The sequence below is a fragment of the Canis lupus genome, chromosome X, assembly GCF_003254725.2.
Source record: "Canis lupus dingo isolate Sandy chromosome X, ASM325472v2, whole genome shotgun sequence".
In the NCBI taxonomy this organism is placed as follows: Eukaryota; Metazoa; Chordata; class Mammalia; order Carnivora; family Canidae; genus Canis; species Canis lupus.
In genome coordinates this window covers 58782090-58809969 of record NC_064281.1, presented here as the reverse complement: position 1 = coordinate 58809969, position 27880 = coordinate 58782090, and the positions used below count along the sequence as shown (strand labels likewise).

The 27880-nt window shown below is 34.7% G+C and overlaps 1 protein-coding gene across 4 annotated transcripts in view; it reads left to right on the top strand.

Annotated features, from left to right (window-relative positions):
- ZDHHC15 (zinc finger DHHC-type palmitoyltransferase 15) overlaps positions 1–27880 on the top strand; it is a 171197-nt gene that overhangs the window by 21590 nt on the left and 121727 nt on the right. For all 4 annotated transcript variants that reach the window (XM_025466228.3, XM_025466229.2, XM_025466230.3 and 1 more), the window contains exon 2: positions 14095–14121. In XM_025466228.3, coding sequence (XP_025322013.1) covers positions 14095–14121 — 27 coding nt within the window. The remainder of the gene's footprint in view (positions 1–14094; positions 14122–27880) is intronic.

Below are 27880 nucleotides of genomic sequence, written 5' to 3'. Positions count from 1 at the left end.
TGATGTTCAGTGATGTAGAGCTCTTTTCATGTGTCTGTTGGCCATCTGGATGTCTTCTTTGGAAAAATGTCTATTCGTGTCCTCCACCCATTTTTAAATTGGATAATTCAGTTTTCAGTGTTGAGTTTTATACATTTTTTAAATATATTTTGAATACTAACCCTTTGTCAGATATGTTATTTCCAAATATCTTCTCCTGTACCTTAGATTGCCTTTTAGTTCGTGGATTGTTACTTTGCTATGCAGAAGTATTTTATTTTGATGAAGTCCCAATAGTTTATTTTTGCCTTTGTTTCCCTTGCCTCAGGAGACATATCTAGAAAGAAACTTCTATGGCCAATGTTGAAGAGGTTACTGCCTGTGTTCCCCTCTAGGATTTTGATTATTTCAACTCTTACATTAGATCTGTAATTCATTTTTAAAAGATTTACTTATTTATTTTAGAGAAGAGAGAGCAGCATGGAAGAGTAGAGAAACAGAGAGTCTTAAGCAGATTCTATACTGAGCAAGTAATCTGACACAGGGCTTGATCTCATGGCCCTGAAATCATGACCTGGGGCCAAACCAGGAGTCAGATGCTTAACTGACTGCTACCCATGTGTTCCAATCTTTAATGCATTTTGAATTTTTTTTTGTATATGGTGTGAGAAAGTGGTCCAGTTTCATTCTTTTGTATGTTTCTGTCCAGTTTTTCCCAATACCATTTGTTGAAAATACTTTCTTTTTCCCATCGGATATCTCTTCCTGCTTGGTCAAAGATTAACTGACCATGGATATGTGGATTCATTCCAGGTATTTTATTCTGTTCCATTGATCTATGTTTCTGTTTTTGTTAGTACCATACTTTTCTGATCACTGCAGCCTTGTTATATAACTTGAAATACAGAATTGCTATGCTTCCAGTTCTCGTTTCCTTTCTCAAGGTTGCTATGTCTATTCAGGCTCTTTTGTGGTACTCTACAAATTTTGAAATTATTTTTTCTATGTCTGTGAAAAATGTCCTTGTTATTTTAATTGGGATTTCATTGAATGTGTTGATTGTTTTGGGTAGTATAGACATTTTAACAATATTTGTTCTTCCAATCTATGAAAATGGAATATCTTTCCATTTCTTTGTGTCATCTTCAAGTTTTTTTAATCAGTGTTTTCTAGCTTTCAGAGTACAAGTCTTTTACCTCTTTGAATAGATTTATTCCCTATATCTCATGATTTTTGATGCAATTATAAATGGGATTGATTCCTTCTTTTCTCTTTCTGCTGCTTCATTATTATTGCATAGAAATGAAATACATTTCTGTATGTTGATTTTGTATCCTGTAACTTCACTGTTTTCGTGTATCAGTTCTAGCAGTTTTCTCATGGAGTCTTTTGGGTTTTCTATATAGGGTATATCATCTTAAAATAGTGAAAGTTTGACTGTTTCCTTGCAGCTTTGTATGCCTTTTCTTGTTGTTCTTTGATTTCTGTGGGTAGGACTTCCACTACTCTGTTAAATAGTAGTGGTGAGAATCCAAATCCCTGTCTTCTGCTTGACTGTGAAAGAAATGAGCCCAGGTATTCCCCATTGAGGAATTAGCTGTGTGTTTTTCATATATGGCCTTTATTATGTTGAGGTATGTTCCCGGTAAACCTACTTTTGTTGGTATTTTTTTTATCATAAATGGATGTTGTACTTTGTCATATGCTCTTTCTGTGTCTATTAAAATGATCTTATGGTTCTCATCCTTTCTTTTATTAACATGGTGTATCACACTGATTTGTGAATATTGAACCACTCTTGCAGCCCAGGAATAAATGCCACTTGATCATGGTTAATGACTGTTTTAATGTACTCTTGGATTTGATTTTTGCTAGAATTTTTGCAAACATGTTCATCAGTGATTTTGTCCTGTAGCCCACTTTTTCAATGGAGTCTTTATCTGGTTTTGTATAAGGGTAATTTAGCTGGCCTTATGGAATGAGTTGGAAAGTATTCCTTCCTTTTCTATTTTTTTGAAATAGTGTGAGAAAAATAGATATTACCTCTTCTTTAAATATTTGGTAGAATTCCCCTGAAAGCCATCTGGCACTGGAGTTTTGTTTGTTGGGAATTTTATGATTTCTATTTTTTTGCTAGTTGTCAGTCTGTTCAAGTTTTCTGTTTCCTCCTGTTTCAGTTTTGATAGTTTATATATTTCTAGGAATTTATCCATTTCTTACAGGTTGCCCAATTTTGTTGGGGTTTGGTTTTTCATAATATTCTCTTATAACAGTTTGTATTTATGTGGTGTTGGTTGTTCTTTCTCTTCTTTCACTTGTGATTTTATTCATTTGGGTCCTTTCTCTTTTCTTTTTCATAAGTCTTGCTAGAGGTTTATCAATTTTATTAGTTTTTTTCAAAGAACCAGCTCCTAATTTCATTCATCTATTCTACTTTTTTTTTTTTAGTTTCTGTATCATTTATTTCTGCTCTAATCTTTACTATGTCTTTCCTTCTGCTGGATTTCGACTTTTATCTCCTTTAGGTAAAAAGTTAAGTTGTTCATTTGAGGTTTTTTGTGCTTTTTGAGGTAGGCCTGTATTGCCATATACTTCCATCTTAAAACCACTTTTTTGCATCCCAAATTTTTTGATTGTTGTGTTTTCATTTTCATTTGTTTGCATGAACTTTTTAATTCCTTCTTTGATTTCCTGGTTTATGCATTCATTATTTAGTAGCTTGTTCTTTAACCTCCATGTACTGGTGGTCTTCCAGTTTTTCTTGTGATTGACTTCTAGTTTCATAGTGTTTTAAGAATCATACCATGATTTAAATCTTTGTTTTACTTGACACCTTCTTTGTGATCCAGGATGTGATCTATACTGAAGAATATCCCGTGTAAATTTTAAAATAATGTGTATTTCACTAGATAAAATGTTGTGAATATATCAGTTAAGCCTATCTGTGTCATTCACAGTCATTGTTTCTTTGTTGATTTTCTGTTTAAATTATCTTTCCATTGATGTTTATGATTTGTTAAACTCCCCTACTATTATTGTATTATCATCAATGAGCGCCTTTATGTTTGTTACTAATTGTTTTATATATTTAGGTGCTTCCATGTTGGGTGCATAAATATTCCTCCCGGTTAGATTTTTTTTTTAAGATTTTATTTACTTATTCATGAGAGATACAGAGAGAGAGGCAGAGACATAGGCAGAGGGAGAAGCAGTCTCCCTGTGGGGATTCTGACATGGGATATGATCCTAGGACCCCAGGATTAAGACCTGATCCAAAGACAGATGCCCAACCACTGAGACACCCAGATGCCCCATGGTTAGACATTCTTGTTAGATTGTCCCTTTTACTTTGATATAGTACTCTTTCCTTTTTTTAAGATTTTATTTATTTATTCATGAGAGACACACAGAAAGAGAGAGACGCAGAGACACAGGCAGAGGGAGATCAGGCCCTTGGCTCAAGGTGGCGCTAAACCGCTGAGCCACCTGGGCTGCCCACCGTTTCCTTTTTTGCCACTAGATGAAACACAGGGCTTTCTTATTCCCATTACGAAGGCATTACAGTCTTTGTAGGATGAGTAAGGATATTCTGATGGTGGGGAGGAGCCCCTACTTACCTGCAATGATGGTTCTGCAGGACCATAATACCTGAGTACCCAAGTAGAAACATTTTGGAGATGCAGCAGTCCTTGCTGACTTACTTGGAATTCTTGCCCTTGCTGCTCTTGAGAACTTTGGTCAACAACATCTCCTTGACATTTTCCACGACCATGTTGCAGTGCTTGTCCCCCGCTTTCACATTGACCAGGACCTTCTTCTTGTGCCAATTCATGAGCACCTGGACAATATTCTTCACTATTGCATGAACATAGAGAGTGAACCTGTTTTAAATTCTTCTTCCTTGCACTTCTTGTACCTCCATGGTCATCTCAAGTCTTGGGGTTTTTGAGGAAGTTCATGGTGTAGAGGCTGTGCCCCCAAATCAGTGCTGACTGTTCATTCTTCCTCTGCCTTCTGTATCTCCTGTTATAGTTTTTGTTTAAAGTGTAGTTTTTCCAATATGAGTATTGCTACTCACTTTCTTTTGACATCCATTTGCATAATAAATATTTCTCCATCCCCTCATTTTCTATCTGCAAGTGAGTAAATGAGTCTCTTGTAGGCACTGTATAGATGGGTCTTGTATTTTATCCATTCTGACATCTGATGTCTTTTTAAAATATATTTATTTTACAGATAGAGAGAGGGAGTAGTGTTCAGGGGTAGAGAGAGAGAGAGGAGAGAGAATCCCAAGCAGACTCTGCACTAAGCATAGAGCCCGACATAGAGCTTGATCTCATGACCCAGATCATGACACAAACTGAAACCAAGCGTCAGACACTCTTGACTTTACCACCCAGATACTACCCCTTGTCTTGATTGGAGTGTTTGATCTATTTAAATGTAAAGTAATTATTAGTAAATATGTACTTATTTCCATGTCATTACTTGTTTTGCCATAATTTCTGGAGACTTTTCTCTGATCCTTTCTTGTCTTTGTCACTTTTGGTCTCTCCTTGGCCCTCAAAGAGACGCTGTTAATATTTCTTGCAGGGGGATGCCTGGGTGGCTCAGCGATTGAGCATCTGCCTTCAGCTCAGGGCGTGATCCCAGGATCTGGGATCTAGTCCTACATCGGGCTCCTTGCAAGAGTGCTTCTCCCTCTGCCTGTCTCTGCCTCTGTGTGTGTGTCTCTCTCATGAATAAATAAGTAAATCTTTAAAAAATATATTTCTTGCAGGGCTGGTTTAGTGGTCACAGACTCCTTTAGTTTTTGTTTGTCTGGGAAACTCTTTATCTCTCCTCTTGATGGATAGAGTATTCTTGGCCACAGATTTTTTTCCATTTGGCACTTTGAATATATCGTCCCACTCCCTTCTGACTTGCCAAGTTTCTGTTGAGAAATCTCCAGCTAGCCTTATGGGTCTTCCCTTGTAAATTAAGGACTTCTTGTGTCTTGCTGCTTTTAAGATGTTTTCTTTATCACTATATTTTGCAAATGTAATTATAATATGCCTTAGTGTTGGCCTGCATTTGTTGATTTTGATGGGAGTTCTCCGTGTCTCCTGAATGTGCATGTCTGTTTTCTTCCCCAGATTAGGGAAGTTTTCAACTATTAGTTCTTCAAATGAATTTGCTGCCCCCTTTTCTCTCTTTTCTTCTTCTGGGACTCCTATAATACAACTGTTATTACATTTGATGGAGTCACTTAGTTCGCTAGGTCTATTCTCATCTTGCATAATTCTTTTTTCTCTGTTTTGTTAAGCATTATTATTTTCCATTATTTTGTCTTCTAGGTCACTAATTCATTCCTCAGCTTGTCCCAGCCTGCTGTTCATTGCATGAGGCCTGTTTCCAATCTCATTTATTGCACTTTTCATCTCTGACTGATTCTTTTTTCAACTCTTTTATTTCTGTGGTAAGGGTCTCACTGATGTCTTCTTCTTTTTTTTTTTCTGAAGACCAGTGAGTATCCTTATGATTGTTGCTTTAAATTCTCCATCAGGCATGTTATTTATACCTGTTTTGCTTACATCTCTGGCCATAGCCTTATCTTGTTCTTTATTTTGAGATAAATTCCTCTGTCTTGGCATTTTGTCTAAGTCTCTGCCTTCTTTGTGTTAGAAAAGCCAATTATGTCTCCTGCTCCTGAAAGTAATGGCCTTATGAAGAGGTCATGTAGTGTCTGGGGCCTGATGTTTCAGGGAGTGTCTCTGATGTGTACTGTTTGCACTGTGCTATTGTCTTTTGTCTACTCTATCCTTCAGGCCAGTCATCTGTGGAGGCTCTCCTTGCTTGCTGTGTGTAGTGTTTGGTCCCCAGCCTGATTGTTGTGGGTTTTAACTAGGGGTACTCTGGCCTGCTTGTGAAATGAGACCTGACACCACTTCCATGAGGACTGAGGCCCTGCAGAACTCTCTGGTTAGGATGTGTGGTGGGGTCAGGAGTTTGTGCTGTCCTCTGGGGGAGATGCCTATTGCATTGGGACTGAGGCCAGCATGACTGGGAAGGGCATTCTAGCCAGAGCACAGCAGGGTGGGTCTCGGTGTAAGCTAGTTAGGCAGTCAGTGTTGGCACTGGTTTGCTTCCTGCATGTGGATCTGTGTTATGCTGAGGGATGGGGGAGGGAAATGGCACCAGCCAGTTTGTTTCTTCCCAGAGATCTCTATGGATGCTGCCACCCAATGAAGTACTCCAAGAAGAGTGAATAATCTCTCCCCACCCACCCAGGATTGTACTAGGTGCTCTTCAAATCACTGTTTCTGTGCTGTCTGCCCCCAGGTGTTTGCCTACCTTTTCTCCTGGAGCAGGACAGTTCCCTCAGGGCTCTACCCCGGCCAAATCTGCTGACCTTTAAAATTCCAAAGCCCTGCTGCTTGTAAGAACTCATCAAATTCAACTGCTCTCCTTTTCCAAGACATTGGCTTTTATGGAAATGTTCTCCTTGTGCATTGCCCTGTGTGCTCTTCTTTCTCTCTCATCCTTTTCCACAACCACATCTCCATTCCCTCTGCAATATCTGCAGTTCCTTTCTCTTCTACATCACGTGTCCATATGTCCCACCTTCAATTTGGTCTCTTCTCTCCCTTTAGTTGTATAGTTTGTTCTTTCAGTCTTCAGTTTGGTTTCTGGTATGTTTAGGATGATTTGATAGTTACCTAGTTTTCTTCCTGTGATGAGACAGCCTAGAGCCATCTTATTCCACTGCCATCTTCCCTTTCTCCTCCATCTTTTATATCAATCTTTAATTTAAAATCAATTTGTCTGTTATTAGTATAGTGACCCTAGGTCTTTTTTGGTTGTTATTTACATGGATGTGTTTGAAAAACTGTCTTCCAAATTATCTTCATCATTTTGCATTCCTACCAGCAATGAAAGAGATTTCTTGTTTCTCCACATCCTTGTCTGCATTTGGTGTTAGTATTTTAGAGTTTTGCCTTTCTAATATATATGTAGTAATGGCTTATTTTTTTACCTCATTGTTATTATTTTTTCATCCTTGTTTTTTAATTGATTCTTTCTACTGCACTCATTTTAGTTTATGTAATTTCATTTTCTATATTTTTTTAGTCTTTTTCATAGTGCTCAACCCTGGTAATATAATTAATATTTTAATTTTATGATACTTAGGTTCAAATAATTATTTTGAATCAATATCAATTTAGTATAACTGTATACAAAACTCGACTCCTTTTTAGCTCCAGTCTCCACTTTATGTTGGTAACTTTCCCATATTGCATCTTCATACACTGTGTGCCTGTTAATATACATTTATCCTTATTGTCTTATGGATTTATCTTTTAAATCATATACCACATAAAACTATAAAGCAAAAATGCAATATTTATGGCTTTACATTTATATTTACCAGTAGTCTTGATTTCTTTTAATGAATTGAGTTATAATTAGCACCGCTTTGGTTTTTCCTGGACAACTCCATTATTTCTTAAAGGACACTTCTACCAATGATGAACTCCATCATGTTTTGTTTAACTGTGACTGTCTTATTTTATCCTTCATTTTTTGAAGGTTATTCTTGGGGCAGCCCAGGTGGCTCAGCAGTTTAGCGCCGCCTTCAGTCCAGGGTGTGATCCTGGAGACCCGGGATCGAGACCCGCGTTGGGCTCCCTGCATGGAGCCTGTTTCTCCCTCTACCTGTGTCTCTGCCTTTCTCTCTCTGTCTCTGTCTCTCATGAATAAATAAATAATCTAAAAAAGAAGGTTATTCTTGTTATTTATCAAATTCTTGACTGACAGATATTTTTCTTTTTTCTTTCAACAGTTTAAATATCACATCTCACTGCTTTGTGCCCTCCATGGTTTCCATGGGGAAGTCATATGTTAATCTCATTACTTTTGTATGTGAAGTTGCTTATCCTTTCCTGCTTTCAAGATATTTTCTTTGGTATTGGTTTTGTCAGTTTGATTATAATGTGTCTGATTGTGTATATCCTTTAGTTTATCATATGTGGAGTTTATTGAACTTCCTGGATGTTTAGATTCATGTCTTTTACCAAATTCGTGGAGTTTTGTGTCATCATTTCTTCAAATATTTTTTGCTCCCCCCTTTTTTGCTCTCTTTCTAAACTCCCTTTATGCATATGATAGTATATTTGACAGTGTGCCACAAGTCTCATATGCTTTGTTCATTTTTCTTTCACTTTTTTTTTTATCATTTTGCTCTTCAGACTGGGTAATTTAAGTCAACCTGTCTTCATATTTACTGATTCTTTCTTCTGCCTGCTCAAATCTGCTGTTGGATCCCTCTAGTAAATTTTTCATTTCATGATTGTCCTTTTCATCTCCAGGATCTCTATTTGGTTGCTTTCTCTATATTGTATCTCTTCACTTATATATTTTATTTTTATTCTTCTTATCTCTTTTGTTGATCTCTTCCTTCCTATGCTTTTTATTCTGTTAATTGCCAGTCTCAAGTGTTGTCCTTTGCCCCAGGCTGCTGCATTCAATACCTGTGCCTATAAATATTTTCAGCAAAGGCGACTCAGGAAGGTGCCTCAGACCTGGGAATGCTCTGAGTCAAATAAAAGCCAGGGAAGGCTTTGTTTTACTTTTTGAAGTAGCTGTCAGACCATCAACACTCACAACTACAATTCTTTGTGAGTAAGGTCTGTATTGCTGCTACTTCTGGCATTTATAAACCTGCACCAGTCTATTCTCACAGCCCCTCCTGTTCTTGGATATGAAGAATGGTAAGCAGGAAATTTAAAATGCCACAACATTCTCTTACCAAAAAGTAAAAGCTTCTTTATTCACTAACTTTCCCTCTTGATTATTGTACATTTTTTATTAAATAATAGAATTCTGCAAAAGTTGATTCTAACAATTATCACTTCATTTATAACTTTTTGGGAAAAAACAAAACCTAGGAATTCCCTACTCTGCTATTTTGGTGATTAACATTGTCCACTTTGAGATTTAAAAAGGTCCAGGAAATAATTCTACTCAGAAACAAGAAATCCTTCAAAAATATTCAGAAGAAATTAACACTAATAAGAAAAAAATAACCCAAACACAGAAGGAATATTTTCTGGAAACCAAGTTTCTGAATAAGCAAAAGTTACCCATTTAAGTCTATGTGAATGCCTATGTGAATCATCGTATTCTCATATCTAAAATAGTTGTGTAAGTCATCCATATGCAAAACAGTTAAATGTATCACACCTGACTACTAAGATATCAAACCAAACATCAAAAATAACTCCAGTAGTTCTTATACCTGGCTGATAATCAGAATCATCTACTGAGTTTTTTTAAGTATGAATTCCTCTACCTTCACCTAGAGATTTTTTATATGAGGGAGGTCCTATAATCTGTTTTTATCAGTTCCCTCGGTGGGTATTGAAATCATCAGGTTTGAAAATGGCTGCCGAAAAAGTAAACGAATGCCTAGTATGAGTAACTTTTTCAAAGGAGTAAATGAAATCTCATGTGGTTAGTTTGCTCTCAGGAAGCAGAACATAATGAGAAATGTATCTAGGTTCTCCATTTTGAATTCTATTCCCTCTCCTAACCTAAAGTCTAAGACACATCTAATGGAAAAAGTAGGTATCAAATATACTCATCTTGACATTGAATACATTACTTTAAAACCACGTGAAACTTTAGGATCACTATAATAAAAAATATTTTATTTATTTATTTTTAAACAATAAATAATGTTATTTAAAATAATACCAAATTAGATAGTAAAGCTCAAATGGACTTGTATTCCAATGAATGGCAGCCACTAGCCACATGTGGCTATTAAACACTTGATATATGGCATCCGAATTGAGATGTGCTGAAGCATATTGTACAGACCAGCTTTCAAAAATTTCATACAAAAAGAAGAATGTAAGTATTAATAATTTTATGTGCATAACATGATGAAATGATGATGTTTTTATTATATTGGACTAAGTAAAATATTAAAGTTAACTTCCCTTTGTATTTTTTAAATTCTTGAAATGTTCTTACTAGAAAAATAAATTACATGGCTTGCATTATATTTTTATTGGACATCACTGTTGTAGAATTTCTTCCATGTCCTTTCTAGTACATTTGTTGACCATCTCCAACTTGCCTCAAATTAGGGTTATTCTAACATTCCCGTTCTGGCAACCCTACAGTATGCATCTACTTAGAGAAATTTTATGAGATATGCTTTGATTTTAACACTAGTTGTGTGTGATGAAAAGCCCTTGCATGCACTCCACATTTCCATACCTTTTCTCCACACCTAGTTTTAAGAATCAGTAATTAGAAGAAAGAAAAAAGGAGAAACAGTGCAAAAATCTATTTGATGATAACTCCAAGTATTTAACATCCCAGTAGTGAGCTAAAATTTGAAGGAACAAAGCAGATGTATTACACATATCAGCACATCACTATACAATCATACCTGGTAAGTTACTCCTAGAATGACTAAGTGTACATTTACATATCCAAGAGATTTCTTGATAAAAGATCAATTTTGTAAAAGTTTACAATGACAACTGCAGCATTTTCATTTTATTTATTATTTTAAAACAGCTTTATTAAAGTATAAATTACTATAAAATCCACCCATTGCAAGTATTAAGTTCAGTGATTTTCATAAATATATGGAACTCTGCAACCATCACCTGGTATAGTTATAAAACTTTTCTGTCACCCCAAAAAGTTTCTTCATGCCCATTTGCAGCACCTCACTTTTACCTCCAGCCCTAGGCAACCACTGATCTGCTTTCTTTTTCTAAAACTTACCTTTTCTAGACATTCATACAAACAAAACTGTACAATATATACAGTGTTTTCTATCTGACTTCTTCACTGTGCATGAAATTTTTGAGTTTCATCTGTGTTCTAGCATTCTATTAGAATTCTTCAAAGAAACAGAACTAATAGGATATATAGAGATTTATAGGAAGGGATTTAGCTTATGAGGGCTTAGTTTAGGTGATTACTGAAGTTAAGACCCATGATCTGCCTTCTTCAAGCTTGAGGCCCAGAAAAGCCAATGGTGTAGTTCCAGCACAAATCTGAAAGCGTGAGAACTGGGGGAACTAATGGTATAAGTTTTAATCCAAGTCCAAAGGCCTGAGAACCAGGAATGCCAATGTCTGAATACAAGAGAAGATAGATGTTTTAAGTCAATCAGACAACAAATTTGCCTTTTCTCCACATTTTTGTTCTATTCAGACCCTCAAAGAATTGAATGATGCTCATGTCAAATTGGTGAGGGTGATCCTTACTGTTTACTGATTTAAATGCTAATCTCTTCCAGAAATATCCTCACTGACACACCCAGAAATAATATTTTACTGGCTATCTGGGTGTCCCTTAGCCTAGTCAAGTTGACACGTAAAATTAAACAGCACAAGTAATAACATTTTCATTTTAAATATGACTGACAAAATAAATAAATAAATAATAAATAAATAAATAAATAAATAAATAAATAAATAAATACGGACATATTCTTAGTCTCTTCCTTTAATAGTGAGAAGGGCAATATTACAAAGATCACTAAAGGGAAAGCAGAACTACTAAGATAAGTGCCCCCAATGTTTTATAATAAAGGCACTTCTTTTTTTCTTCAGAAATGTGTAACTTCCAACAGGGAATTTTGCAAGAATATATTTTTCCCCTCAGGCTTATTTCATCCTTATGGATTTTAGGAATATAAGGAACTTTAACAGTCAAATGCCTAACTCATGTGGAAGTGTCCTGTGCAACATTTCCAAATGTGTGTAATGGGAAACTCAGTCCTTTCCAATGCTGCCAATCCATCATCATAGTCATCATCATCATCATCAAAATCATCATTTTTTCTTATAGTGAGCTAAAATGTGTTGACCTGCAGCTTTTACCCATTAATTCTGTTTCTATCCACAGTTCTTGAGTCATATAAACCAATCCCATTTACACCATGACAGACATAAGATTACTTAAAGACAGCTGTTTTCCCCCAGAGACTTCACTCGTTTCCACTCATTTTTCTGTGCACACATTGTCTCAGTCTGATATCTTCAAAGCACTGAATGATTGCCTTCCCTCACCCACAAGTATTACAGCAAGTGGTCAAGCAAATGGTAGTGCAGACCTCCACTTTTTGCTTACCAGTGATTGTTCAGCCACAGAGGCAGAAAGAGATATACCAAACATCAATTTATCAGCCAGTCTTTATTAAGATTGGTCTCTAAGCAACTCTACTCTCTCTCACTCCATTTTAATGAGAAGTTATTAACCCAATTCAGAGCCTAGTTCAACTGATTCGGTCATGCCACATGTATGTGCAAAATCATGAATCCTAGGTTGATCCACCAAGGCTTCTTGTTTCCATTTCCATTTGTATTGTCAAAGGAGAATATATGCTTCTTTCAATCATTCTTAACCAGAATTTTTTAACTGGAAATGAAAAAAAAGAATATCCATCTCCAGGCAGGTGTATTATAAATAATAGGACATTACCTTGTCAGATTTTTGCACAAATAACATAGAATAGCTTTAACAAGGTTCATTCAAATGATGATTAAAAGGATAAACTTTTAAGACTCTACAAAAACAGACCTGGAAATGAAGAGAAATACAAAGTATAACTGATGAATGACCTGAGGAAATAGCCCCTAGAATATAGTATCATTCTCTGTTAGGATTTTTCTATGTTTTTCTGACATTAAGTATTTATCATTGTGTCTGAAAACCATGTATTTTATAAATTATTTTTTTTCTTTTCTAAAGAGAGAGAACACATGCAAGTGGGGGGGGGAGGGGCAGAGGAAGAGAGAGACACTCCCAAGTAGGCTCTACACCCAGCATGGAGCTCGACGCAGAACTGGATTCCACAACACTGAGATCATGACCTGAGCTGAAATCAAGAATCGGATGCTTAACCGACTGAGCCACCCAAGCGAACCTGAAAACCATCTTAATTCAATAGTTTCTCAAGATTGAAAGGCATGCCTTATAGTTTCACTTTGCATTAACACCTAATATAAATGACACAGATGGTGGTGACTAAAGATAGGTAGGCTTCATTGTTCAAATATCATTCTGTCAAAAATTATGTATATATCATATAAGGCAGCAAAGAATGATTGGGAAAGGTAGACACAGTACATGAAAAAGGCCTTGGAGGCTAGAATTTAGTCCCAGCTCTACAAGTGACTTACTCTATGACCTTGAGCAAATCATTTGGTACTACTCTAGTTCTTTTTTCCCAGTTGTAAAATGAGACAGATAAACCAGATAATTGCTAAAGTTTCTTACAGTTGTGATATTATACAAAATCATAGTTCAAAAATAATAAGAAGTATTAATATTTATTATATACTTGCCTTGTGCTAGACACGATGTTAAACAGCAGTTACATGCATTAACTTGTTTGAATCTCAAGTAACCTTGGGAGGTAAGTAAGTTAGGGAAGTAAGGAACCTGCCTAAGGTCACAAAATAGTGCAACTGGGTTTTTAAAAACCAGGCAGTTTGACTTCTGAGCTATCATGCAACCTCCACTCTAAATCAACTCTAAATATATAAGAGAAACGTGATATTTAAAGATCTTTCCAGTGAATACTTTGAGAAAATGAATAGTCATCTCCTAATTGATTGGCTTTTAAGCTCCTAGATAGCTCAACAGTTTTGATTTGGTGGGATTTTTAAAAAATCTAGTTATATATGTCTGTTAAAAAATCTAGTTATATATTGATAAATGAGTAGAAATTCTTAGGTTTAAGATGAAGAAGGAGCAAAGGATGTATTTAATCATCCATGCCTTCCCTCATCTTAGCAGGCTAGTTGTTTCCTAAAGTATTCCATTGAATAAATTGCTCAAAATTTTTGGATTAATTTGGAGTATCTGGGTGGTGTAGTGATTAAGTGTCTGACTCTTGGTTTCGGCTCAGGTCCTAATCTCAAGGTTAAGAGATCGAGCCCCACATCAGGCTCTGCACTCAGCACAAAGTCTGCTTAAGACTCATTCTCCATCTGTTCTCTCTCTCTCTCTAATAAGTAAATAAATGAATAAATCTTTAAAAAGGGAAATGAAAATGTTTTAAAATATCACTAATTTTTAACTTTCTCTTTCTTTTTACAGTAACTGTTTTGAGCCCAGCAGAAAAAGGTAAGATAGTATTGTAAATTGTATTGGTCAGAATTGTATCCTTCTTTCTATCTAAAAGTCAATTACATAAAAGCCTATAAATTGAACAACTTTCCCAGGAATACTGAATTAAATGGAAAGTTTAGGATGGTATTTTTCAGGAAGCATACCCAGAGCTTATCCAGAGATACAGCAGAACATATCAGTGGCCCCTTTGGCTGTAGCACAGGAATTGTAAGTTACCAGAATTTATGATAGAGAAAGGCAGAAGTAACCATGCTATTGGCCATAGTGATCCCAGGCTCTTGCTTCATTACTGTTGTCCTAGGTACCTTGTCTTCCTGCACAATTCATTCCCTCTTCAAGGTATGGAGTAAGGGTACCATGAGGAAATTTAAAGGGATAAGTCCTTCACCATCACAGTTGCAATATATTTACATATTCTTCTTCACTCTTCACCCCCATCTGGCTTAATCTTCAATTTATACTACCACTGTAAAGAGATTAAGTAATTTTCCACTAAAAATGTGTAAGCTAAAGATGAGTCTTAACAAACATTTAACTTCACATTATTTTTTCAGACATAACCGTAAGTATTTATGTAGCCACTTTATATAGCCACTTTTTATTCTCACTTCATGGGATTAACAATTGTAATTCATTAATTATATAATATTTATATTACACATTTTATTAAGTTTTTTATTTTAATGCCAATATACTTGACAGAGTAGTATATTGGTTTCAGGTATACAATATAGTGATTCACAATTACTCAATGCTCATCATGATAAGTGTACTCGCTACTCCCCTCACCTATTTCATCCATCTGCCAAACTAACTACCCTCTTGTAATCACCAATTAGTTCTCTATAGTTAAGACTCTATTTTTTGGTTTGCCTATCTTCATCTTTTTTTCCTGTGCTTGTTTTGTTTCTTGTTTCTTTCTTTCCTTGTTTTGTTTCTTAAATTCTACCTATGAATGAAATCATAGGGTATTTATCCTTCTCTGACCAACTTATTTCACTTAGCATTATACTCTCTACCTCTATCCATTTTGTTTGCAAATGGCAAGATTTCATTCTTTTCTGGGGCTGAATAATATTTGATTGCATATATTTACATCTTCATCCATCAATGCACACATAGTCTGCTTCCAATTTTGGCTATTATAAATAATGCTGCAGTAAATATATGGGGACATGTATCTCTTCAATTACTGTTTTTGTATTTTTGGGGTGATCACTCAGTAGTACAATCAATGCATCATAGAGTAGTTCTATTTTTAAGTTTTTGAAGAACCCCCATAATATTTTCACAGTAGCTGTGCAAGTTTGCATTCCCACCAACACTGCAAGAAAGTCCCCCTTTCTCCACACCCATACCAACACTTGTTTCTTGTGTTTTTTGTTTTAGCCATTTTATAGATGTGAGGTGATATCTCATTGTGATTTTCATTTACATTTCCCTGATGATAAGAGACGATGAGTATCTTTTTATGTGTCTTTTGACCATGAGGATGTCTTTGGAGAAATGCCTGTGTATGCCTTCTGCCCATTTTTAATTGGATTATTTGTTTTAGGAGTTTTGAGCATTTAGGAGTATAAGTTCTTCACATATTTTAGATACTAATCCTTTATTGGATATGTCATTTGCAAATACCTTTTCCCATTCCTTAGGCTGCATTTTAGTTTTATTGATTGCTTCCTTTGAAGTACAGTAGCTTTTTATTTTTGCTATAGTCCCCATAGTTTATTTCTCCTTTTATTTCCATTGCTTCGGGAGCTGTACCTAAAAATAGTAGATGCTATGGCTGACATCAGAGAGATTACTGCCTGTGTTCTCCTCTAGGCTTTATGGTTTCAGGTCTCACATTTCAATCTTCCATCCATTTTGAATTTATTTTTTTTGTGTTTGGTGTAAGAAAGTAGTGTAGTTTTATTCTTTTGCATGTCGCCATCCAGGTTTCCCAACACCATTTGTTACAGAGTCTGTCTTTTTCCCATTGGATATCTTTTCCTGTTTTGTTCAAGATCAGTTGAACATATATTTGTGGGTTCATATCTGGGTTTTCTATTCTGTTCTTTTGATAGATAGAACAAATGATAGAACAAATGTGTCTATCTTTGTGTCGGTACCATACTGCTTTGATCATTATCGCTTTGTAATATAACTTTAAGCCCAGAATTGTGATGCTTCCAGCTTTTCTTTTCTTTATTAAGATTGCTTTGGCTATTTGAGGTATTTTGTGGTTCCATACAAATTTTAGGATGGTTTGTTGTAGCTCTGTGAAAAATAGTGGTGGTATTTTGGTAAGGATAACACTGAATGTGTAGATAGCTTTGGTTAGTATAGACATTTTAATATTTGTTCTTCTAATCCATGAGCATGGAGTATCTTTCCATTTCTTTGTATCCTCTTCAATTTCTTTCATCAGTGTTTTCTAGTTTTCAGAGTACAGGTATTGTACCTCTTTGGTTAGGTTTATTCCTAGTTATCTTCTTATTTTGGTTGCAATTGTAAGTGGAATTGTTTTCTGAATTTGTCTTTCTGCTCCTCCATTATTGCTGTATAGAAATGCAATAATTTCTATGATTTCTCTATGTTGATTTTGCCATCCTGCAAATAGATTTCTCTATGTTGATTTTGCTATCCTGCAACTTTACTGAATTCACATATCAGCTCTAGCAGTTTTTTGGTGGAGTCTTCTGGGTTTCCTTTTTTTAAAAAAAGATTTTATTTATTCATGAGAGACACAGAGAGAGAAAGAGAGGCAGAGACACAGGCAGAGAGAGAAGCAGGCTCCATGCAGGGAGCCTGATGTGGGACTTGATCCCAGGACCCCAGGATCATGCCCTGGGCCGAAGGCAGGTGCTTAACTACTTAGCCACCCAGGTGTCCCCTGGGTTTCCTATATAGCATGCAAATAGTGAATCTGCAAATAGTCATCTGCAAATAGTGAAAGATTTTCTTCTCCCTTGCCAACTTGGATATGTTTCAATTATTTTCATTGTCTGCTGTAGCTACACCTTACATTACTATGTTAAATAACAGTGGTGAGAGTGGACATTCCTGTTCCTGATCATAAAGAAAAAGTTCTCAGGTTTTCCCCATTGAGGATATTAGTTTTTGGTTTTATGATGTTGAGGGATGTTTTCACTTAACCTAATTTGTTGAGAATTTTTTTTATCATGAATGGATGTTGTACCTTGTCAAATGCATTACCCTAATACCAAAACTAGATAAGCTATCTATAGTGCAGTAAAAGACCTGCAGTTGTCTTTTACTTTTCAATCTATAACTCCCTTATTCGCTCAGTTGAGCTCCTTAATGAGAAATTTGATATTCAATTGCTGTTTTATCTAGTGGCCAAAATTCTCTATCTTCATTTTTATATATTGTCAGTGAACTCAATCACACCAGTGTGGTGTCATTTGTAAGCTCAACTCAGTTCAGAGCCTTCCTAGTAGCATCAATGCAGTTGCTGGGATTTGAGCTCTTTAGATTATGTTGCACATGTATGATTTCTTTTTCTTTCATCACCTATTTGACCAATTCTCCCCTCATACCTCCTCTCTAGTAACCATCTATTTGTTCTCTATAGTTATTAAAAGACTGTTTCTTGGTTTATCTCTCTCTTCTTTTTGACCACTCTTTCCTGCTTTTTTGAAGATTAATTGACTGTATAATTGTGGATTTAATCCTGGGCTTTCTATTCTGTTCTGTTGATCTATGTGTTTATTTTTGTGCCAGTACCATGATGATTACTACAGCTTTGTAATATAACTCGAAGTCTGGAATTGTGATACCTCCAGTTTTGTTTTTCAAGATTATTTTGTCTGTTCAAGGACTTTTGTGGTCATAATGTTTGATTGTTTAAGTTTTTATTTAAATTCCAGCAAGTTAACATACAGTGTAATATTAGTTTCAGATGTAGAATTTAGTGATTCTTCACTTATATACAAGAACCAGTGCTCATCTCAACAAGTGCCCTCCTTAATACTCATCACCTGTTTAACCCATCCCCCTGCCCACCTCCCCTCCAGCAACCCTCAGTTCGTTTTCTATAGTTAAGAGTCTGTCTCATGCTTTGTCTTTCTCTTTTTCCCCATGCTCATCTGTTTTGTTTTTTAAATTCCACATAGGAATGAAATCATATGGTGTTTATCTTTCTCTGGCTGACTTATTTGCTTAGCATAATACATTCTAACTCCACTATATCATTGCAAATGGCAACATTTCATTCTTTTTGATGGCTGAGTGATAGTCCATTGTAGATATATACCACAACTTCTTTATCCATTTGGACCACTTTCTTACACTACACACACACACACACACACACACACAATTCAAAATGGGTGAAAACCTGAATGTGAGACAGAAAACTATCAAAATCCTACAGAACATAGGCAACCTTTTTGACATTGGTCATTGCATCTAGATACAACTCCAGAAGCAAGGGAAACAAAAGCAAAAATGAACTATTAGAACTTCATCAAGATGAAAAGCTTCTGCACAGTGAAGGAAACAATCAACAGAACCAAAAGACAATCCTTGGAATAGGAGAAGATATTTGCAAATGACTTACATGATAAAGGGTTAGTATCCAAAATCTATAAAGAACTTATCAAACTCAACACACAAAGAATAAATAATCCAGTTAAGAAATGAGCAGAGGACATAAATAGACATTTCTCCAAAGAAGACATACAGGTGGCTGACAGACACATGAAAAGAAGCTCAACATCACTCATCGTAAGGAAAATACAGTGCATGATTTTTAAGCTCCTTTGACACTAGAATTCTGATTCCAAGCACTTTTTTCCTGATGGCTTTCAGATTTATCAATATAATAAAGAATAAGATTAGATTTTGCTTCTTGGTTCTGCAGTGGGGCATAATGAGACAGAGCACGGGATTTAGGGACAGAAGGTCTGAGTTGCAGTTACAGCTCTATCATTTACTAGCTCTGTGGTCTTTGGTAAGTAAACTTCTCTGAACCTCAATTTCTATAAAAGGAGATGAGTTTAGTGATGTGTTACAGATTTGTTGTTAGCTAGCAAGCATGAAATTATATGGGAGTAAAAGTATATAAGAGTAAACTGCTTTGTAAATGTTAAGTATGAACAATCTCAGTTATAACATTTTTTATGTCAGGGTTCTCAAAGACAGTGGGATTAATAAGCTGAAATTAGATTTTATTGTAACCAGAAGATTAAAATTTAGACTTACAAAGAACTTCTAAAGACTATCATTGGTTTCTAGGCAATGCCTTGAAATTTATTTTTCAGAAAGTATTAGACAACCAAGTATCTGGGATGAATTGGTAAGCCTTGCCTAGAAGCCGACCAATATGCCTAATGAATATCAGTAGTCCCTTATTACCCAATGAATTTGTGGGTTGTTTCAAATAAATTCAAAATGGGTGAATTTTGCACACATTGAAGTAAATACAATATGACATATTACTGCTAGTAGGTACATTATTTGGCAATGGCAAAGAATATATTACTGCCAAATAAATGAAGACCTCAAATCACATAACCTTTTATTCAGATTCTATAGCTTAAGAAAACCATAATCAAACATACCGTAAAAGTTTTTCCATTTCTTTTCTGCTTAATGGTTCTTTTACTGGGTTGAAAAGCTCCCTCCAAAATTTATAACCACCCAAAACCAATAAATGTTAATTTATTTAAAAATATGGTCCTTAGGGACACCTGGGTGACTTAGTGGTTGAGTGTCTGCCTTCAGCTCAGGGCATGATTCCAGGGTCCTGGGATCAAGTTGCACATTGAGCTTCCCACATGGAGCCTACTTCTCCCTCTGCCTATGTCTCTGCCTTTCTCATGAATAAATAAATAAAATCTTTAAAGATGATAGATGATAGATAGATATACATATAGATATAGATATATATAAATATAGATATAGATATAGATATAGATAGATTAGATATAGATATAGATAAATAAGTCAGTCCTTGGGCACCTGGATGGTTCAGTTGGTTAAGTGTCTGCCTTTGGCTCAGGTCATGATCCTAGAGTTCTGGGATCAAGCCTCATATGGGGCTCCATGCACAGTGGAGAATCTGCTTCTCTCTCTCCCCCTACTTGTGCTCTCTCTCTTTTACTTGCTCACTCTCTCTCTCAAATAAATAAATAAAATATTTTCTTAAAAATGGTCCTTGCAATAAAGATGTATACACACACACAGTGGAATACATTGTGTGTGTGTGTGTGTGTGTTTTTGTGTGTGTATATACACATAGTGGAATATTAGCCATCAAAAAGAATAAAATCTTGCCATTTGCAAGGTTGTAGATAGAACTAGAAGGTATTATGCTTTGTGAAATAAGTCAGTTACAGAAAAACAAATGCCATATGATTTCACTCATATGTGTAATCAAGAAACAAAACAGATGAACATAGGGTAAGTGAAAGAAAAATAAAATAAGATGAAAACTGCGAGGGAGACAAACCATAAAGGACACTGAACTCTAGGAAACAAACTGAGGGTTGCAGGATGTGAGGTGTGTGTGGGGAAGGGTAATTGGGTGATGGGCATTAAAGAGGGCACTTGATGTAATGAGCAATGGGTGTTATATGCAACTGATGAATCACCAAATTCTACCTTTGAAACTAATAAAATTTTAAAAATATGGTCCTTACAGATGTAATCAAGTTGAGATCATACTGCCCTAGGGTAGGCCCTATGACAGATGTACTTATAAAGGAAGGGAAATTTAGATACACAGAGAGAGATGGTCATGCAAAGACAAAATAAGAATGAATTATGTTGCCACAAACCAAAAAAACACCAAGTATTGCCAAGGAACACCAGAAGCTAGGATGAGGCAAGGAAGGATTTTCTCCTAGAAACTTAGAGAATATGTATGACCTTGCCTAAGCCTTAATTCCAGACTTCTAGTCTCCAGAACTATGAGAGAATAAATTCTGTTCTTTAAGCCACCCAGTTTGTGGAACTTCTTATGACAAACCTGAGGAATTAACACAATTACTGATTAATCCCAATCTCTAATGCACTAAGAGCATTGTAACAGTAGCAAATAAGCACAGACTTTGGTGTCAGATATACCCAGGATCAAATCTTGCCTTTCCACGTAATATATATATTACCTTTGGACTAAATTTCACTTTCTTCATCTGTAAGATTGTTATAAAAGTAGCTATCTTAAATCATGTGTAGAGCACTAAATAAGATGATATATGTAAGTCTCATGGCATAGTGCCTAGCATATGATAAGCACAAAATAAATAGTAGCAGATACTATTATTGTTATTGTTATTAACATTAATTGGAAAGGACCTAAAAGATCTTTTTTCTAAGAAGCATAATATATTTTAGGACTATAATTATTTATATACATATATATTTTATTTATTTATAAAAATATTTTTATATTTATTATATTTATAATATATATTTGTAAAATATATAAGGATATATATTTTAGGGCTTTACCTTTGTAAATATATATATATATTTATATATATATAAATATAAACATAATATATTGTCAAAAGCCATGCACTCCTATCTTGTAAGTAGAACAAATGAGTTCAAAAGAAGTAACATATGTTGATCTAGTCATGTTGATTCTAGTGCACAGAAAGAACTAAAGCCCAGATTATCTGAACCATAGTCCAGAATATTATATAGTATATCATCCTTGATTCTACAAGATTCACAAATTCTTTTTTTTTAACACGAGTCCAAATCTTTTTCCATAGATCATACTAGAAACAAATCCCATAATAATAATTTTGTTTTCATAAGACTCTTTTCCATAGATGATCTTATTCAGCATCATAGTATCTGTCTGTATTTTGAAGATCTTGATAGGAAGATCTTGGATGCACTTGATGTTAGAAATTTAGTGGAGTCCAAGGATAAGTGAAATAGGGGATGAATTTAGGAAAGAGATAGGCATAATCTGTCAGAAAATCCACATATAATCAGAATAATGTATTGACCAGTTGGTTATCTTCAAAAAGGGCCATTAATCATTTTAAGTAAAAGTTTCACGCATCTTTTGAGAATTCATTTGCATACTAGTTTCATACTAAATTCTCTGGTTTCCCTTTTAAAGTTAGATATAGTTGTAGCTATTTACCTTTTTAGAAATAGATGTGATTCCTAAATACTTGAACTTCTGTGGGCTGAACTATGTTCCCCCAACATTCATATGTTGAACTCCTAACCCCCAGTATGTCAGACTGTGACTGTATTTGGAGATAGGGTGTTTTAAAGAGGTAATTAATTTAAAATGAGGTCACTAGTGTGAGCCCTAATCATTATGACTGGTGTCCTTATAAAGAGAGGATATTAGGACACAAACACATACGGAATGAAGACATATGAGGACACAGGAAGATGGCCATCTACAAACCAAGAAGAAAAGCCTCAGAAGAAACCAACCCTGCTAATACTTTAATATTGACTTCTAGCCTCAAGAACTGTGAGAAAGTAAATTTCTGCTGTTTAAGTCATTCAGTCTGTGGTACTTTGTTATTGCAGTCTTAGCAATTAATATAAGAACTTATTTAGGTTTCCATTTGAAAACCCAGGGACGCCTGGGTGGCTCAGTGGTTAAACGCCTGTCTTCTGCTTAGGGGATGATCCTGGAGTCCCAGGATTGAGCTCCACATCAGGCTCCCTGTATGGAGCCTGCTTCTCCCTCTGCCTGTGTCTCTGCCTCTCTCTCTGTGTCTCTCATGAATAAATAAATAAAAATTTTAAAAAAATGAAAACCCAGAGCATGGAAGTATTCACTTTTTGTCTACTTGATTATATTAATCTTGATTTATTGGTCATATATTAGACACCAGGAAATTGAAAATGTACTGGGAGGGAAAAGTTTGGGCCACAGTATGATCTTTTATATTCACATTCATACTGCATAGGAAATCCTCAGCTAGGCTTTGAGCAGTTAGCTCAGTGTTCTTAATAATAGACTATTTTATACTTATTATTGTAAAATTACTATATAATGTGGATTTGGGGGACCAAATGAAGCTCTCTTTAGTGGCCAACCCATTTCTAAAAGAATATTATATTGTGGCATCTGGGTGGCTCAGTCAGTTAAGCATCTGACTTTGGCTCAGGTTCTGAGATCAAGTTCAGTCCTCAGATCATGCCTGTCTTTAGACTCCCTGCTCAGTGAGGAGTCTGCTCCTCCCTCTCCTTCTCCCTCTGCCTCTCCCCAACTCATGCTCACTTGCTCTCTCTCTCTCTCTAATAAATAAATAAAATATTTTTTTAAAGATACATTCCATTGGATGTATCAAATATATTTTTAAATAATAATAATAAATAAAAGAATATATCAATTTCAATATAATCATAATAATAATATAATAATATTAATATCATATTAACAAAAGTAATGCTTATTGAAAATTTAAATAATACAAAGATATGAGATAAAAAATTAAAGCCTTCCTCATGCTGCCTCTTCCCCATCACTATTTACAGATAACTACTATATTGAGTTTGATTTGTATCCTAGATCTTTTGCTCTGTCTTTACATACAAACATATGAGTACAGATGTGTATATTTATATAGATTTGGGTTTTTTAAAAACTGGATGATACTGTGCATATTATTCTATTGCTTACTTATCTCAATAATATATATATTTTTCCATGTTAGCATATAAAAATGTATTTCATTTTTTAATGATCTCAGGGTATTAAATAGTATGCATATACCATGATTTATTTAACCTTACCCAATGATAAAATTAAAAATAAATTTTATTATTTTTCTTAATTATGAGAAATAAAACCACACAAAATGTAAGTAGTATAGAAATGTATAAAGTAGAAAGTATTAGTCCTTTGTAATTACTGCAGAGGTTAAGGATAGAGCAAGATTCATTGATATTTCACTTGAGACATAAAGACACATACAAACTAAAGTGGAGAGATAGAAAAATATTTACCATGCAATTGGAAGTGAAGAACAAAGCCTGGATAGCAATACTTCTATCATGCAAAATAGACTGTAAAACAAAGACTATATAACAAGAGACAAAGAAGGGCATTACCTAATGATAAAGGGGACAATCCAACAAGAATATATAACAATTATAAATATTTATGCATCCAACATTGGAGCACCTAATTACATAAAGCAAATATTTTCATACATAAAGAGAGAAATATATAATAGGAGACTTTAACACCCCACTTACATCAATGGATAGATCATCCAGACAGAAATTCAATAAGGAAACAGTGTTATTGAATGACACATTAGGCCAGATGGACATAACAGATATATGAAGAACATTCCATCCAGAAGCAACAGAATGCACATTGTTTCAAGTGCACATGGAACATTTTCCAGAATAGATCACATCTTAGGCCAAAACCCAAGTCTTGGTAAATTTAAGAAAATTGAAATCATACAATGCCTCTTTTCCAACCACTACAGTATAAAAAATTAGAAATTAGTCACAAGAAAAAACTGGAAAAAACAGGGTTTTTTTTTCAAACAAACACACGAAAGCTAAATGACATTGTACTAAGCAACCAATGGATCAATGAAGAAATCAAAATAAAAAACACAAAAATATGGAGACACATAAAACTGATAACACAATGGTCCAAAATCTTTGAAACACTGTGAAAACAATTATAAAGAAGGAAATAACCTAAAAAAAAAGAAGGAAATATATAGAGACAGAAGCCTACCTCATGAAACAAGGAAAAGCTCAAATAAAAATCTAACCATATACCTAAAGGAATTAGAAAAAAAGAAGAACAAAGCACAAAGCTAGTAGAATGAAGGAAATAATAAAGATTAGAGCAGAAATAAATGAAACAGAGAAAAACCAATAGAAAAGATCAATGAAATCAAGACTGGTTCTTTGAAAAGATAAACCAATTAATAAACTATTAGCCAGACACCCCAAGAAAAGGAGAAAGGACCAAAATAAATAAAATCAGAAATGAAAGAGGAAAAGACAGCTGACACCACATAAGTATAAAGGATTATAAGAGAATATTATGAAAAATTATGTGTCAACAAAGTGGACAATCTAGAAGAAATGAATAAATTCCTAAAACATACAGTCTTCCAAAACTGAATTAGAAAGAAACAGAAAATCTCAACAGATCAATTACTAGTAACAAAATTGAATTAGTAATCAAAAAACTACCAAAAATTAAAAGTGCAGGATCAGGTCAATTCACAGGTGAATTCTACCAAACATTTAAAGAAGAATTAATATTTATTCTCCTCAAACTTTTCCAAAAAATAGAAGAGGAAGGAAAAGTTTCAAATACATTCTATGAGATCAGCATTACCCTGATATTAAAACCAAAGATACCACAAAAACAAAACTGTAGGCCAATATACCTGATAAACATAGATGCAAAATTCCTCAACAAAATATTATCAAACTGCATTCAACAATACATTGACCAGAAAATACATTAACAGATCATTCACCATTGTCAAGTTGAATCTATTCTGGGGACATAAGGATGGTTCATTATTTGCAAATCAATCATTGTGATGCATTACATCAACAAAAGGGTACAAATCATATGATAATCCCAACAGATGCAGAAAATGCATTTGACAATATCAACATCCATTCACAATGGAAAGTCTCAACAAAGTGGACTAAGAGGGAACATACCTCAACATAGTGAAGGCTATATATGAAATACCCACAGCTAAGTTGAGTATGATGTTCACCAATTTTTCAATGGTGAAAAATTGAGAGCTTTTCATCTAAAATCAGGAACTAAATAAAGATGTCCACTCTTGCCACTTGTATTCAACATAGTACTGGAAGTCCTAGCCACAGCAATCTGGCAAAAAAAAATAGATAATAAGAAGGATCCATATTGGCAAGGAAGAAGTTAAATTGGCACTATTTGCAGATGACATGATACAATATATAGAAAACCCTAAAGACTCCACCAAGAACTACCAGAAATAATAAGTGAATTCAATAGAGTCACAGGATACAAAATTAATACCAAGAAATTGATAGCATTTCTGTGCACTAACAAAGTGGCAGAGAAATATAATAATTCCATTTACAATTGCACCTAAAAAATACCAATAAAAAACTTAACCAAGAAGGTGAAAGTCCTATACTCTGAAAGCTATAAAACATTGATGAAAGAAATTGAAAATGATACAAACAACTGGAAAAATATTTCATGCTCATGGATTGGAAAAATTAATATTGTTAAAATGTCTATACTACCCAAAGGAATTTACAGATTCAATGCCTTCTTTATCAAAAAATACCAACAGCATTTTTCACAGAACGAGAACAAATAATCCTGAAATTTGCATGGAACCACAAAAGACCCTCAAACACCAAGAACAATCTTGACAAAGAAGAACAAAGCTGGAAGTATCAGAATTCCAGAGTTCAAGTACTCCAATGTTTAAGATATGCTATACAGCTATAGTAATCAAAACAGTATGGTACTGGCACAAAAATAGACAACAGGAATGAATAGACAATGGTACTGACACAAAAATAGATCAGCCGAATTGAAGAGACCCCAGAAACAAACCCAAAATCATATGGTCAGTTAATTTATGAGAAAAAAAGCGAGAATATACAGTAAGGAAAAGACAGTCTTCATTAAATGGTGCTGGGAAAACTGGACAGCTACATGCAAAAGAATAAAACTGGACTACTTTTTTTACACCATAAACAAAAATAAACTCAAATTGGATTTAAGAACTAAATATGATACCTGAAACCGTAGAATTCCTAAAAAAGAACACAGGCAGCAATTTCTCTGGCATCATTCTTAGCAACATGTTTCTAGGTATGTATCCCAAGGAAAGGGAAATGAAAGCAAAAATATACTATTGGGACTATATCAATATAAAAAAGCTTTTGCACAGTGAAGGAAACCATCAACAAAACAAAAAGGCAACCTACTGAATGAGAGAGGATATTTTCAAATGATATATCTAATAAGGGGTTAATATCCAAAAGAGCTTAAATATATCAACATCAGAAAATGTTTTGGAATGTCAACCCAATTTAAAAATGAGCAGAGGACCTGAATAGACATTTTTCCAAAGAAAACATACAGATGGCTCACAGACATAAAAAGATGCTCAACATCACTCATCATCAGAGAAATGTAAATAAAAAATGCAAGGTATCACCTTAAGTCTGTCAGAATGGCTAAAATCAAAACCACAAGACATAACAAGTGTTGGCAAGGACATGGAGAAAAAAGAACACTCATGAACTGTTTGTGGGAATGTAAATTGTTATAGCCACTATGGAAAACAGTATGGAGGTTTTTCTTTTAAAAAAATAGGTAATTTTACTAATTGGTATGGAAGCAATCTAAGTGTCCATCAATTTACAAATGGATAATAAAAATACTATGTGTATACACAATGGAAAATTATGCAGCCATAAAGAAAGAATGAGATCTTGCTATTTGCTGCCACATGGAGCACCCACAGAGTATTATGCTAAGTGAAATAAATCAGACTGTGAAAGACAAATACCATATGATTTCACTCATATGTGGAATCTAAATACAAATTAATAAACAAAAAAGAAGAAGAAGACATAAATACAGAGAACAAACTGATGGTTGCTGGAGGGAAGGGGGTTCAGGGATAGGCAAAATGGGTGAAGGGGAGTGGGAAGACTTTCAGATGGGATGAATAAATCACAGGGATAAAAAGTAAAGCATAGGGAATACAGTAAATGATAAATAGCACTGTATAGGGACAAATGGTAG